The sequence below is a fragment of the Ips typographus genome, linkage group LG3 (genome assembly GCF_016097725.1).
Source record: "Ips typographus isolate SLU linkage group LG3, UJ_Ityp_2.0, whole genome shotgun sequence".
Lineage (NCBI taxonomy): Eukaryota > Metazoa > Arthropoda > Insecta > Coleoptera > Curculionidae > Ips > Ips typographus.
Genome location: NC_138424.1, coordinates 1,338,758 through 1,353,669, shown reverse-complemented (window position 1 = coordinate 1,353,669; position 14,912 = coordinate 1,338,758). Strand labels below are relative to the sequence as shown.

The following is a 14,912-nucleotide window of genomic DNA, read 5'->3' as shown; positions in this document are numbered from 1 at the left end:
AAGCAGGATTTTGAAAGTGTCTCAATTCTCAAGGTGTATGTTTAAAACAATAAGGAAAATTAGAAAAAAAAATAGACAACCTAACCTAACTAGTGAAAATACTGAAAATAGAAGTTCCATTTATCTTAGCAAAGGTGAGTTACATATAATGACACAGGACTACAATTACAGTCTTTTGACTTCGGAGTTTTCCAAACAACCAATATTAATACTTTACCTTGGACTAGAAGCATTTTTACCTACGTCCGATGAATAACAGTTTTTGTCCTTCATTTTACGCACTTGTTAAAGTGAGACAGACTATTGCAGCTCTAGTCCGGGGATCAATCATCACCCAATCGTATCAATTAAGCAATAAACTAAACTCGGTCAATCAAAACATCATTTCAGAGTGAATTTCCTTCTCCTTCTATTACCATTTAAACCTCTAATTTGTTTAAATATGCTTAATCAAACTTTATTACCCCAATAATATAAGCAATTGTTAAGTTAAATCTGCTGCGTTATGTATGAATTGATAACATAACCATTGTCGTACCATTCTGTATATTTTTAATGAATACCGTTATGGTGCGTAGTATAAGGCAATATAGGTAGCGCCACTGATTATATGTAGATGGCGGTCAACAGGGTACCTTTCCTAGTACCACTAAACAGTGAAGATAAAAAGCTTGTCGCGTGTGTTATATGCGTTTTATAGGTCGATTTTATAATGTTTACAGGTCGCAGACAATTGTTTCGTGGAATTTTCAAAGTCAAGTCTGGTTAGTGCATAAATAACATACTATCGAATTGTTAAATATGTACAGAAATAGTTAATTGTGTATTATTTATTAATAAAGGCAAGGAAGTTGTTTGTAAATTGACTGTATACAGTTCAGTAACAAGTAACAATTGATTCTGACAAAGATAGAGCAAAAAGTGACATGTGTCACTCTGCCAGAGCGGATAAGGTGACTTAATCTGACAGTTGGTCAAATTACGTCATGTATCTTAGTGCAAGACTGCTTGAATGACGTTTTAGTAAACCAGAAAGCAAATACACTAGATTTTAGCTTCTTTTTGTAAATTTCGTAGAATTGGGATTTATTTTCAGAATGGCATGTGCGCACTGCAACGTCGCAAATCTTGGGAGAACCCGATGCACCCAAAGTGGTGACCGAAGTGCCCGGACCACGTTCCAAATTGCTTCTGGAAGACTTGAATTCAATCAACGTCAGTTTTTCTTTAATATTTTACCGCACACGGTTTGTTTTATAAACATTTTCACTTTAGCAAAGTGGTTCAGTCCAATTATTCGCCAACTACGACAAATCTATAGGAAACTACCTGATTGACGTAGATGATAATGTATTCCTGGACGCTTTCACTCAAATCTCTTCAGTACCTTTAGGCTACAACCACCCGGATTTGTTAACAGTATTCAGTGATGACCATAAAATGGTACTAAACCATTCCCATACAAAACAAGTTTAAATATCTTTTGTACTCTATAGAGGGCGCTAATTAACCGGCCAGCTATTGGAGTGTACCCAGGACAGGACTGGCCCCAAAAACTGCGAAGCGTCTTACTGGACGTGTCACCAGGATTGTCTCAAGTAATGACTATGATGTGCGGTTCCTGTTCAAACGAAAACGCCTACAAAGCGCTTTTCCTTAGCTACCGTAACAGAGAGAGGGGTGATAATGTGGATTTCAGGTCCGTAACTCTCAAATGTTTTATTAACTGATTGGAAGGTTTTGCCTACAGTGAATTAGAAAAAACTTCATGTATGATCAATCAACCACCTGGGAGCCCTCGCCTGTCGCTTTTGTCATTCCATGGCGCTTTTCACGGTCGAACTATGGCAACCCTGGCCACCACTCACTCGAAAGCCATCCACAAACTAGACGTTCCCTCACTTGATTGGCCCATAGCACACTTTCCAAGGTTGCTTTCCCTCCAATCGAATAAGAGCATTGTTTGACAAAGTATAATGTAGGTACAAATACCCTCTGGAAGAAAACGTGAGGGAAAACCAGGCCGAAGATGCCAAATGTCTAGCCGAGGTGGAGGAGTTGATTGAAAAATACCAAAAGAAAGGGGTACCGGTTGCTGGGATAGTGGTGGAACCCATTCAGTCTGAAGGGGGCGACAACGAGGCTTCTCCAGAGTTTTTCCAGGTAAAATGTAATTTTGAAACTAGATTGGATGAAACAATTTTTGGTAGAACTTGCAAAGGATTGCGAAAAAACACCGAGTGGGACTGCTGATCGACGAAGTCCAAACTGGAGCCGGTGCCACCGGCAAAATGTGGTGCCATCAGCACTTTAACCTGGATAGCCCACCTGATATTGTGACCTTTAGTAAAAAAATGTTAACTGGGGGATTCTTCCATAATTTAGAAATGCGGTAAGATAACATAAATGGGCTGATTCACATATTAACAAATATCTTTTACACTAACTTTACGGTTCATTTTTCCACTTCGTCAATCAGTTTATTGTCTCCCTCTTCGTACGAATCGATTCTGGTCACATTGTCGATACCATAATCTTTAGGATCGTCGGTAAATTTACAGAAATCGGTGAAAAAGTCCAAATACTCCGCTTCGGAAGTAGTTAAAGCGCGGGGAGGCGGTGGTGGGGCCGGTCGTTGCGCGATAGGGGGTGATCTGTTCTTCACCACTTTTCCCTTAGTTTTCTGGTAGGGCGGGGCGAAGGCTTTGTTCAATCGATAAGTCAACTGTTCCAGTTCCGCGTATTGTTTTGCCGCTTTTTCCGCCAATCGCATCACCATCATTTGTTCGGCGTAACAACCACTTTCTAATTGGGCCACTTGTTCTGCAGGCACCTAAAATGTAACAATGATTAATTAAACATTCAATAGGGCTAACAATCATAACTGTCATGCGAGGCTTGTTTATAGAAACCAATTGAGAGTCTAAGAAATGTCGACTTTTATTGGTCGAAAGCTCACGTGACTATGACAGTTCCTAATTTCTGGCCAATAACTGTTCACTTTCATAGATCAAAAAGTGACGTCATTTTTCATTAGTTGTGCGATTAACTGACAAATCACGACGTCACTAATGTATTAAGAACAGTTTAAGTTCTGTTTTGACTGTGACAGTTGAATCTTAACTTAGATAAAAGATTATGCATTGTTGCCACATCAAACCATAACTACATAAATTATTACAAAACATCTCTTACCTTGTCTAAAGCTAGTAACTCCTGCCTATACCGAGCTTCAATGGCTTTCATCATATCATCAATATGTAAATTAGCATCGTTAGGTCCAATTCTAGTTTCATAAACCTCCTCAACAAATACGTGCAAGTTCAACACTTCATCGTCCATTATCAGCCTTTTAAACTCGTTCCCGATCAGTTTCAGAGCCAACTCCTCCAAATACTTGGCTCTCTCTTCCTCCCAACTGATTCCTCCCTCCAATTTGTCGATTGTCTCTCTCAGATTGGCAATTTCGCGATCGAACATTTCCTCGGCGCACCTCATTCCATCCCTTACTTGTTCGAGAGGCACCGCTAACTCTTCGGAATGCAGGAGGGAGTTTAAATTTTGCATCTCCATGAAGCGGAACACGTCTAGAAGTTGTTCCGGATCTGTAAAGTACAGGTCCGGAACGTAGTCTTTTTCGTATTCCTTGTTGAAGTTGTCTATTATGTCTGACAGTGAGGGTTCTTTGGTGATTAAGGACAGTCGGTATCTTCCTAATAAGTTTTCTTCAACCTCTTCTTCGCTTTCTGTGGTAAGGGTTTTCTTTTGCTTTTTCCAGCCGAACGGACTGACTAGATACAGGAATTTTTCGTAGGTTTGACAGTTTTTCCATTTTTCTTCAGATTTGTAAAGTGAGGATTTTATGGATCCGTACTTTTTAGCAACCGTTTTGTACTCTTCGTATTTTTCGTAAGCGGCTTGGGCCGCCGCTTCTGAGTCCCTCAGAAGCTGCATAGAGGATGTATGGTCTCTGTACAAAAACTCCTCAAAAACGTTGACATACTGATTGTAATTCTCCAAGATTTTCTCGATAACTTTCTGTTCCAACAGTAAATTCTCTTCAATCAACATTATGTCATCTTCGCGATATCCATTGACGATTTTTGTTCTTAAACTGTCCCTGACTACCTCAATGTATTTCCGTATGTCTAATTTGTCGGGAATAGGACGTCCCTCCACAACTTTAAAATACTCAGGAGCAATATCTAGAATGGACTTCATACTATCTATGGTAGGGTCTTCAACGTACAATCTGGCTAACAAATCCTCGCGTTGTCTACCTTTGTAACTTGGTTTGTTTGAACATTTTTCTTGTAACTCCTCAATCCTCACCTCATTTCTCCAAGCTTTGGTCATCACCCTGTAAGCGAATTCCTCCATGTCTTTAGGGTAACGAAACGGCGATGGTTCCTTGTTTAAATCTTTTTTGTTTTGTTCATTGATGCCGTAACCGGAAGTGAAATAACGGGGCTTTAGCACAGTTTTAGGTTTGTGCTTAATAAGGGCTTTTTTGACTGGTCGCAGTTTGAATTTGGATAGAGACCATTTGGAACTTGGGGACGAGGATGAGACTGAGTGGACGAATAATTGGTCGAGTAACGATACTTGCGATTCTGGTTTTGATACCGTTTCTTGGGATAGTGTTCTTACCGGGTCTTCTTCCATATTTACGATAAAAATCACCAGAATACTGACTAAATTGACAATTTGTTGGGGGGTTAGGAAGTCACTATATTGCGGGTTGTTTAGGTGTTGTATCGATCAAACACCGTGTTAACCTAGTTACATTATTATTACAGACCGAGACACTCCTATCAAATCTTTAACACTTGGTTGGGCGATCCAGGCAAAATATTCCTGCTCGAAGCAGTGCTAAAAGTGATAAAAAGAGATAATCTGCTAGACCGAGTGAGCAAAACAGGCGCAAAGCTTAAAACTGGAATTTCTGAGCTGGAAAAAGAAAACCCAGAACTGCTCAATTCAACCAGAGGACGCGGATCATTTTTGGCGGTCAACGCTATTAATACCAAAGTTAGGGACGACATTGTTGCCAAATTGAAGTCGAAAGGTATATGTTAACCAAACTGTTGTTATTCCAGTAGAGTTGGCAAATTGGTTTTTCTGCAGGAGTGATTGTGGGGGCTTGTGGGGACCACTCTGTCCGACTTAGACCTTCGTTAACGTTCCAGGAAAGCCACGCCGATATATTATTGGACAAGTTTCGACAAGTATTGAGAGAAATTAAGTGAGATAACTAAAGTTATACGTTATTATGTCTAATCTTTCCTTTGCGTAATTGAGTGTAAACTACGTTTACCATTTGTCCAACCACTCATAAATTGTTTAGTTTATTTTTATATTAACTGTTTAAACGCGAAATTTAACTACTTCATACCTACCCTACTGCTGACAAAGAGAAACTTATTATAGATAAAATATTATTTCAAACAAATTCTAATTTGAAAATCTTTTTAAAACGTCAGCGAGATCGGATCGTTGGCAGCTGAGGCATTTGTCAATAAACGAAGTTAAATCCATTTTGTAAATTGGACAAGCCTGTAGTCAGACAAAAACGTCAAAAAAGCTTAAAAACCCAAAATTCAAACAGACCTGCAATATAGCAAAAACGTCCGCCTCTTTAGCCTGCTCCCACTTTAACTTGTTGAATTCATAAGTCAGCAGACTTTGCCATCCATTTGTTATGGTTTCCGTCACCGACCGATCAGATAGGAATACTAAATAGTCGCGCAAATCCTCCATCTTAAAAGTAAACTATTGTCGTCCTGATTCCACGACAAATTTGAAATGACTTACCATTTTGTAGTTTAGCGACGATTGAACGATAAACTCCCAATTTTTGATATTGTCGTAGTAGTAAATTCGACACAAATTTGCTATACACCTAAGAGCGTTCGGATCACTGACAGACATCAGTTGTTTTAGCACCTTTTTCTTGTTCATTTCGTCCAATTTACTTGGCGAATCGCATCTGATGCCGAAATCGGTCAGTTTGGCCATCACCACCATTTTATTCACCTCATCCCTAAAAAAAAATCGAAATTAATAGTTTAAAATAGCAGAGAGAGATCAGAGAGGAGATCTCTTATCTGCCAAGTTAAGTTTATGTAACTATAAGAAAAATCAAAATTAATTGTTATGACGTCACAGCCGAAACAAGTTGACAACATCGTGATTGAAGCATATTATTAAACAGCCATAGAAAATCTACTTTAGTAGAACTCTGTGTCTGGTTTCTAACCTTCATAAATACTTTTGGAAACTTACTCGAATTCATCAATAGCTAATTCGGTTAAAGTGTCCAAACTGTCGGGGTCACTGAGAAAATATAAGCAAATGGCCGCGTTCGTTTTTAAAGTGAGCGGTTGCCGTTTGCTGTTACTACGATACTGATCCAACAAGAATTTTTCCCAGTATACTTTATCCTCATCTCCGCATATATAAACGATTCTAAAACACACATTTTCCAGTCGGGTAAGGTACTTTTTGGTTTTGGGTGCATGCAAACCTCTTGATATGGGAATTGTGGTCGTTACAACGTAATCGTCGCCAATCGAGTTGTAAGGGCGAATCCACGTTCAACAGATCTACAACGGCGCCCATTTTAATTTTTTTGAAATTATTTTTGTATAATTCGCACAATTCTTTCACAGCCTTGTTGATTTCTACAAAAAAAAAAAAACACCAGAGGTAGTAATCCAGTCAATACAGTGTGTCCTACTTCTCAAACAGTAAAAAAAGAATAAACATCTAAAATATTGGTCCAGAAAATGCCATTTTTAGAAACGAGTGGCTAATACAAGTATTCTGAATGTTTACGCCATTCATAAATTATATTTTAGTTACGCTGTGGCAAAAATGCAGTTTCCTGCAGTTAATCCTAGTTTACTTTGAATTTCACCAGAAAAAACATGTCAATATTAAGTTAAATTACCTGGGCATGGAGAATTCAAGTTATCAAAGTACTCCAAAATTTTTGGGTCATTGTATAAATTGTTAATCAGGGTTGGCAAACTGTCTGAGCTTGTCTCTGTGTATTTTGTGCCATCCAACTGATATTTATACAAAATGTGCATGACTGAGCAAGTTAAATAACGTTTTTGCACCTGAAACACTATCATTAATACGTGGTACTAAAAATTGTATGCGTCTGTCTGACTTTTTCGAAAACCGTGAAAATTTCGGGGTTTTCATCGTTTTGGACCATCTTGCCCGCATATGTATAGCTCAGCTGCGCCATTCGGACTTTGTCAGCCCCCGGGGGCATTTCACACATCAAACTGTAGATGGCAGCAGTGGCGAACTCTAAATTGTCAGTGCTGGACGCGCATTCATTCACTTTGTCCACCAAATCGTTATATCTGAGTCGTAAATCCCAATCGGAATCGGTCGCAACCAACTTGGTTACGACGCTGTTTATTGCATACGTACAAATCTGTTCGTGAGTGAGTGGTTGAATGCCAATCTTAGCTAGTTTCAGCCAATCTTTGTAAGTGTCCAGAGTAATCTCAGGTTTAATAATGTCCCATATTTTGTCTGTCAGGAAACTAGTGGACAAGGGTAGTCGATAGGTGGACAGTGGTTCAATAACTTTTTTGGACTTGTACAGACCGAACCACTGTTCGATTTCGGTGCGGGTTGGGGCACTAATACGGACGTAACTTTTGAGAAATTTAACAATCGGCCTATATGATTCTATAGTGCTGCTTATACCACTTCCCAGGTCTTCTAGTAGTTTTAACAGCACCAAATACACTTCGTAGTAGTAGAAATTGACCTGCAACCATACTCTGTAATAATAATCAAAGTAACAAACTAGACAAACCAACCATAGGCCAGATATCGTTAATAAATTGATGTAACATATTCTTGTCCGTTATGTAAGCCACTATTTTCTGGCATATTTGCATTAATTCATCCGCGTTTTTAACAATCGTGGTTGTTCGACCGTCTAGTTCAGTGTTATACTCGATAATTGGACGCCAGTTTAAGATTATACTGCAAATAAGTATAATCTAATAAATCAAGGAAAAAGTTACAAAATGATTCATTATACTGATTTCTAACTGTTTTCACCACTGGTTTCTTATGTATAAATAAACTTACGTTTTCAAATAATAAAAGTAAGACTCAGGTAGATTAAGTTGAAAATCCTGGCAATACTCTGGTAAACACTCCAACGGTAACTGGTTCTCCCTAACCAACAGCTGTAGGTTTTCTTGGCCGTTGTGCTTAAAAAACGTCGCATACAAACTATGGGGAATGTTCAGCTTAAACCACCACTTGCACTGATTATTTAAGTGCACCATCCAATGTTTTCCCCGCGCTATTAATCCTAAATCGAAAAAGCTCAACCCAACTTTCGTGAGAGCCTGCAATTTGACTGGTTGCCGTTTGTACAGCTTTAAAAGTGTCGAGATCTGCGATTCCAGCTGATCTCTGGGCACTTGCAGCATCAGTTCTTTGAGCAGTACCGTATCGACGTAACTGTGACTGATCACGCGATTGATCAGTTCGGGGAGCAACGTCGAAACGAAATACTCTTCCAGACTTTTGATTACTGGCTGACCGTTCGGATTTGATATCGACTGACAATTGAGCTGAGCTAGTTTAAGAATGCTGGCCGCTTTGAGGTGTTGTTCCTCTCGCAGTAGCTGACCAATACCGTCTAAGAAGTTTACGGTCAAGTCTTGAAGGTTTTCCTGAAATTTTGCCGTTTAAAACTTAGAAAAAAACTAAATTTTTTAAAAGTACCTCAATTACGGTATCGCAGTTTGAATAACTGAGAGCGGCATCAGTTTCCTCACTTCCTAAAAGTTTTAAATAAAGCGTCGTTAATAATGAGTTTGCTTAACTCAGAAAAACGGTTTCACAGTACTTGGCGCTTTTTAAAAGTAGCAACTAAACTAATAGAACATTTGATTTTGCCTCTTAAACCCCCTCTACCACAATGTTATAATATGAAAACTTACCACCCAGTGATTGGCGCATCATAAGCAAAGTACGGACAACATCCGACTGCGAATTGGTAATTTTCATCGGCATGTAAACCTGATAAATTTGTGCAATTTTCCGCATTTCCTTATCGCAATCGTCCAAATCGTACACGTAATTCAAGATCATGGTAACGTCCAAAATGGCGGGCAGAGAAATTCCGCCATTTTCATGACAGTCCAGCGCTTTGGCGCATAATCGTCTGGCCATTTGCACGGCCTGTACATCATTGTTGGACGGGGCGTTCTGGGACAAAATGACGTCCAGACAGGTCTCGTCCAAACTGTCATTAAGGCTCTGAACCGACCAATTTAAAATGGCAACTGCGCATCGCACTAGCAGGTCCGGATCTTCGGATTGTTGGTGCAGTTGTTGGGCAATTTGAAGCAAAATGTCTTGATTGCCGCTCAAACTTGCGAATTCAGTTAAAATGGCGTCTGTTGTCAAGTCAAAGATTGTTGCCAGTTTTTTGCTATGATCGAGAAGTTGAATGAAATTTGAACAGCCTGAAAATCAAAAAAAAAGCTGAAGTAACAAAAATCGAGAAAAACAATGTTTTCTCACCTTTCAAAAGTAACTCAACTTCTTTAAGTAAAACAGCTGTCAAATGTTTTCTTTTGCCATCAGGTGAGAGATCGAACAAATTGCTTTTCACGCCGTACAACATGTAAATCTCGTACATACCCTTGATCGTATTGAACTGATGGTCAAACTCAAACGTTTCGATACGATTACAAGCGGAAAGCGCGCGAACACAAATTTGTTTAAGCACATCTAAATTCTGGCTTTTATCCACTCCCATTTCCACGTGGTACATGCACAGGAATTCGAACAACCTTTTGCATAGTAACGATCTATGTTCGGATGGTAAATCGTCCAGAATGTCCAAAACTCGACTATCCTCGCGACTGACCAGCAAAGTTTTGGCTGTGAAATAGTCAGCACCGAGTTTGTCGTCGCCGTTTATAGTGCGAATATCTGCAAAAGCTCTGCGAACGTCTTGGCCGCATTGACACAGTATCCGCCGGAAAAAATGTTCTTTTCGTATCTGTTTTAAGAAAAAAATCAATTGTTTGACTGTCAAGCGGCCATGTGTAATAATTTCCGATTATCAGCTTTTTGTACAAACAAACATTAAAACTGTCACGTGACTGAAACTCACATAATGACTGCTATCGAACAAGTTGGCGTTGATGTCGTACTTTTCGAACACGACAAGCACAGGTTCGTCTTTGAGCAGTTTCTTGATCGTTTGGACTTTAGAATCATCGGCATTGCGGTCGAAAGCTAACATGGCGATTTTCTTCACTTGATCGCTCCATGGTTTTTTTTGTGTTCGCGAGAATGTCCCGGATCAAATCCAGTTTCAGGTCCTGATTGGACAGGAATCGTATGATCACGTGGACCTTGTCCGTCCAGTACTTTTCTTGACATTTCATACTGTTCTAAAAAATTTATAATGTTTATATTGTAGTGTCCTGATGAAGCTTATATAAAGATGCAAAATGTTTAATAACCAATTTGTTATTTCACGATTCTTACCCTAAACAATTTCAATCGAGTAATCTATGGGATAAAAAAAAATCAATCCAAATACTGATATTAATCATCATTTTTGTAATTCAATTTTCAAAATCACAATTGCCATGTATAGTATCTAAACGTCATGATGACGTAATTTACCAGTTGGTCAATATATTAAATTACGTCAAATGATGAATAGTCCTTTGAATTTTTCATGGCCACCGTGATAAAAACCAACTAAATGTTAAAATTTTCTGGTAAAATAGAGTCCCATAACTTTAACATTATAAAAATGCAGAAACCCAATGTGGCGTCCATAAGAAAAAGTAATAGTTGACACAAACATTTTTGACAGCATTTTATCATCAGTACTTTGAAATTTTCATGATTGTAATAAGAAAAATATGGAGGTTTCTTTCAGATAAGCCCTTGTTTGGTTTACACCAAGGTAGCAATTTAAAACAGTACAGAACTTTTCCAAAAATCCCATATATGTCATTTAAAACTGGACACCCTGTATAATCTAAAAAAAATTGAATTTTTTTATCTCAGTGTTTTAAATAGCATTTGGCAACACTGGTACTGTTTGTTGACTAAATACTAATATGAATACAATGCTTAATAAATTGAGCCAACATTCAAATAAAAACAGTAGAGAAATGGCGTACTACGACAGTTGGTCATGTGACTTGAATGCAGGCGATATCACATGACTTTACAGAATGAACACAATGGGACACTTAATTTAAAAAAGATCCAAGTTAGTTTTAATGAAATTAAAAAGTCAAAAGTCATCAGGGTCAGTTCCTTATAAAGCTCAATATGAATAACATCATTTAACTAAACCAAACGTTATTTCCCAAATCACATAACCCTAACTACTATAAAAAGAAACAAAACTCACCTGTATTTCTTCGTAAAGAAACTGGTCGACATCTTCGCAGTATTTCAACAAAACGGGCAACACAAAATCCTTTATTAACGTTTCGAATTGATCCAGTTTCCATCGGAAGTTTAGCAACGATTTAACCACGCCCATACGATCGTTCATACACTTGACCAACGGTAAACGAATCGAAAAATTGTTGGTCAACGTTTCGATATTTTCCAGAGCCAATCGCAAGTTGATTAGACATTCTCTTGCTTCGTCCGAACCAATCACGGACGAGCTGAACGTCATTAACGAGCTGGTTTCTTCAAGAAACCTATACAAGACAATTAATGAGTGTTAAAGTGTAGTGGACTTGTTTCACGTACTTAAAAGCGCATTCTGGAAAGTCCACGCGACCGTCCATGCGTAGAATGCACTCGCGCAGCCAATTTACAAAAGGTACCACACTCTGTGGTTTGAGCTTCAGGACTAACGGAATTAACGCGTTCAGAAATGTCAAACAGTCTTTAGAGGACTAGAAAATATCAAATTTTTTGACAGTTCTTATAGTGTTAGTGACAAGGTAATACCGGATTCAAGTTGGACAAAATCTCAGTGAATGTTTGGTCGGTCAAAGAGGCGACACTATCTTCATTGTAAAACGTATTGGCAATCAAGATTACAGCTTCTCTGATGTCACCCTGTATATTGGTTTGTCACCTTTTATTTGATGTAATTTGAACGGCATTTAGACTGTACCTGTCTTAAAAATTTTAAAATTTCAGTTTGGGCGTCACACTCAGAGAAAATTGTCCAATGTTGATGGTCAAAGGTTTTGTACACATTCATATAAACGTCGAATTTGCGTAGCAGTTCGTTGAAACGATTCCTATTTCTCACGGATAAATTAATTTCACTAGCTTTCTGCAAAATAATTTTTTTTAAAGATTGAAAAAAACAGGCAAAATTGACTTGATTGATTACGGTATCTCGTAGATCAGTTTCTATATTAGCAGCATAACTGAGCACTCTTCGAGTATCACTAGGCAACTGACAAGTAACGCTGTCGCAAAATTGCAATCTCAGCGAATGGTTTTGAATCGAATCCAACAGACTGAGAAACAAATCGATATCCTGGCTAGAGCACTCCGTTTTAGTCGCAATCTTCATAATTTTAGCTTCAATCACAACTTCCGGATCCACTCCAAACTGTTTGGCGAACAATTCCGCTTTTTCTATGTCCCCCTGTCTGATCAGTTTATGAACCCTCATTTCCGCTTCCGTAGTGGTAACGAATTGCAGTCTCAATTCGTTGATTTGGTCCTTTTTGCACACTTTGGCTACAAACACTACATCTTCCGTGTAAGCATTAAAATTGAGGAAATGCACGCAATGATCGGATGGGATGTCAAAAAACATGGCTGTGCCTAGTGGAGTTCCGGTACGTTACATTAGGATTGCCAGCTTTATACAGTGTGGTCCAAACTGGTGATGTATGTATGGGGATATCCGTTATCGTAAGAGATACAAGATCGGTTAAATGGGGAAAGTTTTAGAGAATTTTATGTGAAACTTATTTCCGGTTTCCAAATTAAATTATCTTTCTCCATTTTCCGGAAAATTGGGAAAACGTCAGAGGCTGCAATTTAAATATTCTTTAACAAAGCCAAAGAGAGTTTTGAAACTAAAACATTATTAAGGCACTTTTTTACGTAGAACACGATGACGTAATTAGAAAAAATCTATCGTCATTGGTTTCCGAGATATGGATGATAACTTCATGTGATGATGACAATAGATTTTTTCTAATTACGTCATGGTGTTCTAGGTAAAAAAGTGCCTTAATAATGTCTTAGTTTCAAAACTGTCTTTAGCTTTGTTAAAGAATGTTTAAAATGCAGCCACTGACATTTCCCCAATTTTCTCTCTCAAAGTTTCACATAAAATTCTCTAAAACTTTCCCCATTTAACCGACCCTGTATCTCTTACGATAACGGATATCCCCATACATGCATCACCAATTTGGACCACATTGTATACCAATACTTACAAGTTAGATTAATAAAAGCTTTGATTCTGTTGTTTTTGGTTTGCCCTATAACCAATTTTTGTTCACCATCATCTAGTATTGACATGGATCTGAACTGTTGGTCCAGTAGTTCTTGGTACACATCATTTACTTTAAAAATTTGGCAACAGCTTGGTTCAATTATGTACAGGTTTTTATTCTGATCCAATGCTAGTAGATTCCTGGGTAAATCATTCATTTTTCAGTCACATTAAATCAAAGTTAATTGAACACTTACGATTTTAAAGACAGCAATTGTGACAAACCTAGTGAATCATCACTTTCACATAGTCCAGTTTCCAAGTCCACAACAGACAACTCATCTACCCCCTCAACCACAATGTAGGGGTAAACAAAAGCAGCAATATTTAGTTTTGATTGAAAATCATACACAGTTTCTGATACAACATTTTTATCTAAACCTATCAAAAACCTAAAATTAACAGCTCAGTACTGAAGTACACTCAATAGTAATAACCAACTTTTTCACCAATCCACTTTCAGTAACCGCATAGAATTCTGGGGTGTCTGACTTCAAGTGACTGAAAGTTCCTATAAACTTTCCAGCTCCTTCAAGATTTCTTTAAAAAACAAAATTAGTGTGTAACTCTCTTCAGTCAACTTGAAACTTACTCTTGGTACAGTGACATAAATTCATTGGTGGGGCATTCATCATCTTTATTTGTCAATAGTGGTGCCAGATCACCAATTGTAATGTAGCTTGTGGCTGTGGTAACTAGAATATACTGTCCACAATGTGACAATGCCAAACCTTCCAGTTGATTGTCATACTTGTGTACAAGGAGATACTGAGGTTCTTCAGTACTTTTAATGATTGTCAGACAATTGTTAATACCAACAACAATTTTCCCGTTTGGTTGGCAACATGATACTAAGCTGATTTGATCATTGGTTGACTGAAATTTGTTTTTTTACTTTCATAAAGAGTTTGTTTTATGTAAAATTTATTATCAAATCTGTATCCTTATTCTATCTATATATTCTTCAGATAGGATCTACATCCTACTGGTACCTCAAGTCTGAACTTTTTTTCTTTGGAAAATACTGGTATTAAATTAACATACTTACATTAGTAGATTCAGATGATTGTATGACCCCAAAAGTGGAAATTTCGAAGAGGCTGTCGCCGGCAATAGCTCTTTTTCCGAAATTAATGGTTTCGTCAAAATTGCTGAAACCAGTTTCAAACACATCAAAATTTGCCATTTTTCTTCAACTATTTAGTAGAAACTATCAAAAAGCTGATCCTCAAGTCAAAGTTTTAATACTAAACGAATTATTTAAATATTTTAAACGTTGATAGAACCTTTTTTCATTTATAAAAGGAAAGATTGTGAAAATTTTTATATTTTTCAAATTTATATTTTATAACCTATAAAGAAAAAGAAAACGTTAGAAACAATTCAAACAAAAGGT

General features: G+C 37.8%; 3 protein-coding genes across 4 annotated transcripts; 1 reads left to right on the top strand and 2 right to left on the bottom strand.

The window, feature by feature from the left end:
* The first annotated feature begins 22 nt into the window (after nt 1-22).
* Nucleotides 23-5,379, top strand: Gabat (4-aminobutyrate aminotransferase). 2 transcript variants are annotated; one of them, XM_081975578.1, is made up of 9 exons: nt 23-134; nt 1,097-1,215; nt 1,276-1,443; nt 1,497-1,699; nt 1,751-1,930; nt 1,983-2,163; nt 2,211-2,392; nt 4,800-5,068; nt 5,128-5,379. In XM_081975578.1, the coding sequence occupies exons 1-9, from the start codon at nt 38-40 to the stop codon at nt 5,247-5,249; spliced, it is 1,521 nt and encodes a 506-aa protein (XP_081831704.1). In that variant the 5' UTR covers nt 23-37; the 3' UTR covers nt 5,250-5,379. The 2 variants fall into 2 exon arrangements, with proteins under 2 accessions (XP_081831704.1, XP_081831706.1); XM_081975580.1 differs by lacking the exon at nt 23-134 and adding an exon at nt 607-764.
* Nucleotides 2,358-4,715, bottom strand: LOC145726469 (cilia- and flagella-associated protein 100-like). Its single transcript, XM_081975564.1, has 2 exons — nt 3,196-4,715; nt 2,358-2,833 (listed from the first exon to the last, which is right to left on the bottom strand). Exons 1-2 carry the CDS (start codon nt 4,663-4,665, stop codon nt 2,456-2,458), a joined length of 1,848 nt encoding a protein of 615 aa, XP_081831690.1. The 5' UTR covers nt 4,666-4,715; the 3' UTR covers nt 2,358-2,455.
* On the bottom strand, nt 5,313-14,882 carry rod (kinetochore component rough deal). The gene is given in 24 exon segments (XM_081975635.1): nt 5,313-5,556; nt 5,611-5,760; nt 5,815-6,043; nt 6,286-6,468; nt 6,527-6,683; nt 6,953-7,124; nt 7,178-7,795; nt 7,848-8,016; nt 8,125-8,720; nt 8,773-8,828; nt 8,991-9,518; nt 9,577-10,060; nt 10,175-10,312; nt 10,314-10,457; nt 11,441-11,741; nt 11,794-11,942; nt 11,998-12,108; nt 12,167-12,331; nt 12,392-12,834; nt 13,458-13,657; nt 13,714-13,908; nt 13,958-14,056; nt 14,109-14,392; nt 14,565-14,882. Coding segments are annotated over 24 exon segments (5,811 nt in total). The 5' UTR covers nt 14,703-14,882; the 3' UTR covers nt 5,313-5,454.
* Nucleotides 14,883-14,912: the final 30 nt, after the last annotated feature.

Bases quoted from the DNA above. Each gene is read 5' to 3' on its own strand.
- Gabat (XM_081975578.1), top strand. From the start codon at position 38: ATGTTTAAAACAATAAGGAAAATTAGAAAAAAAAATAGACAACCTAAC. The intron at 135-1,096 runs GTGAGTTACATA...ATTTATTTTCAG, and splicing joins TTCCATTTATCTTAGCAAAG to AATGGCATGTGCGCACTGCA. The intron at 5,069-5,127 runs GTATATGTTAAC...GTTTTTCTGCAG, and splicing joins TGCCAAATTGAAGTCGAAAG to GAGTGATTGTGGGGGCTTGT.
- LOC145726469 (XM_081975564.1), bottom strand. From the start codon at position 4,665: ATGGAAGAAGACCCGGTAAGAACACTATCCCAAGAAACGGTATCAAAA. The intron at 2,834-3,195 runs GTAAGAGATGTT...GTTACATTTTAG, and splicing joins AGTTACTAGCTTTAGACAAG to GTGCCTGCAGAACAAGTGGC.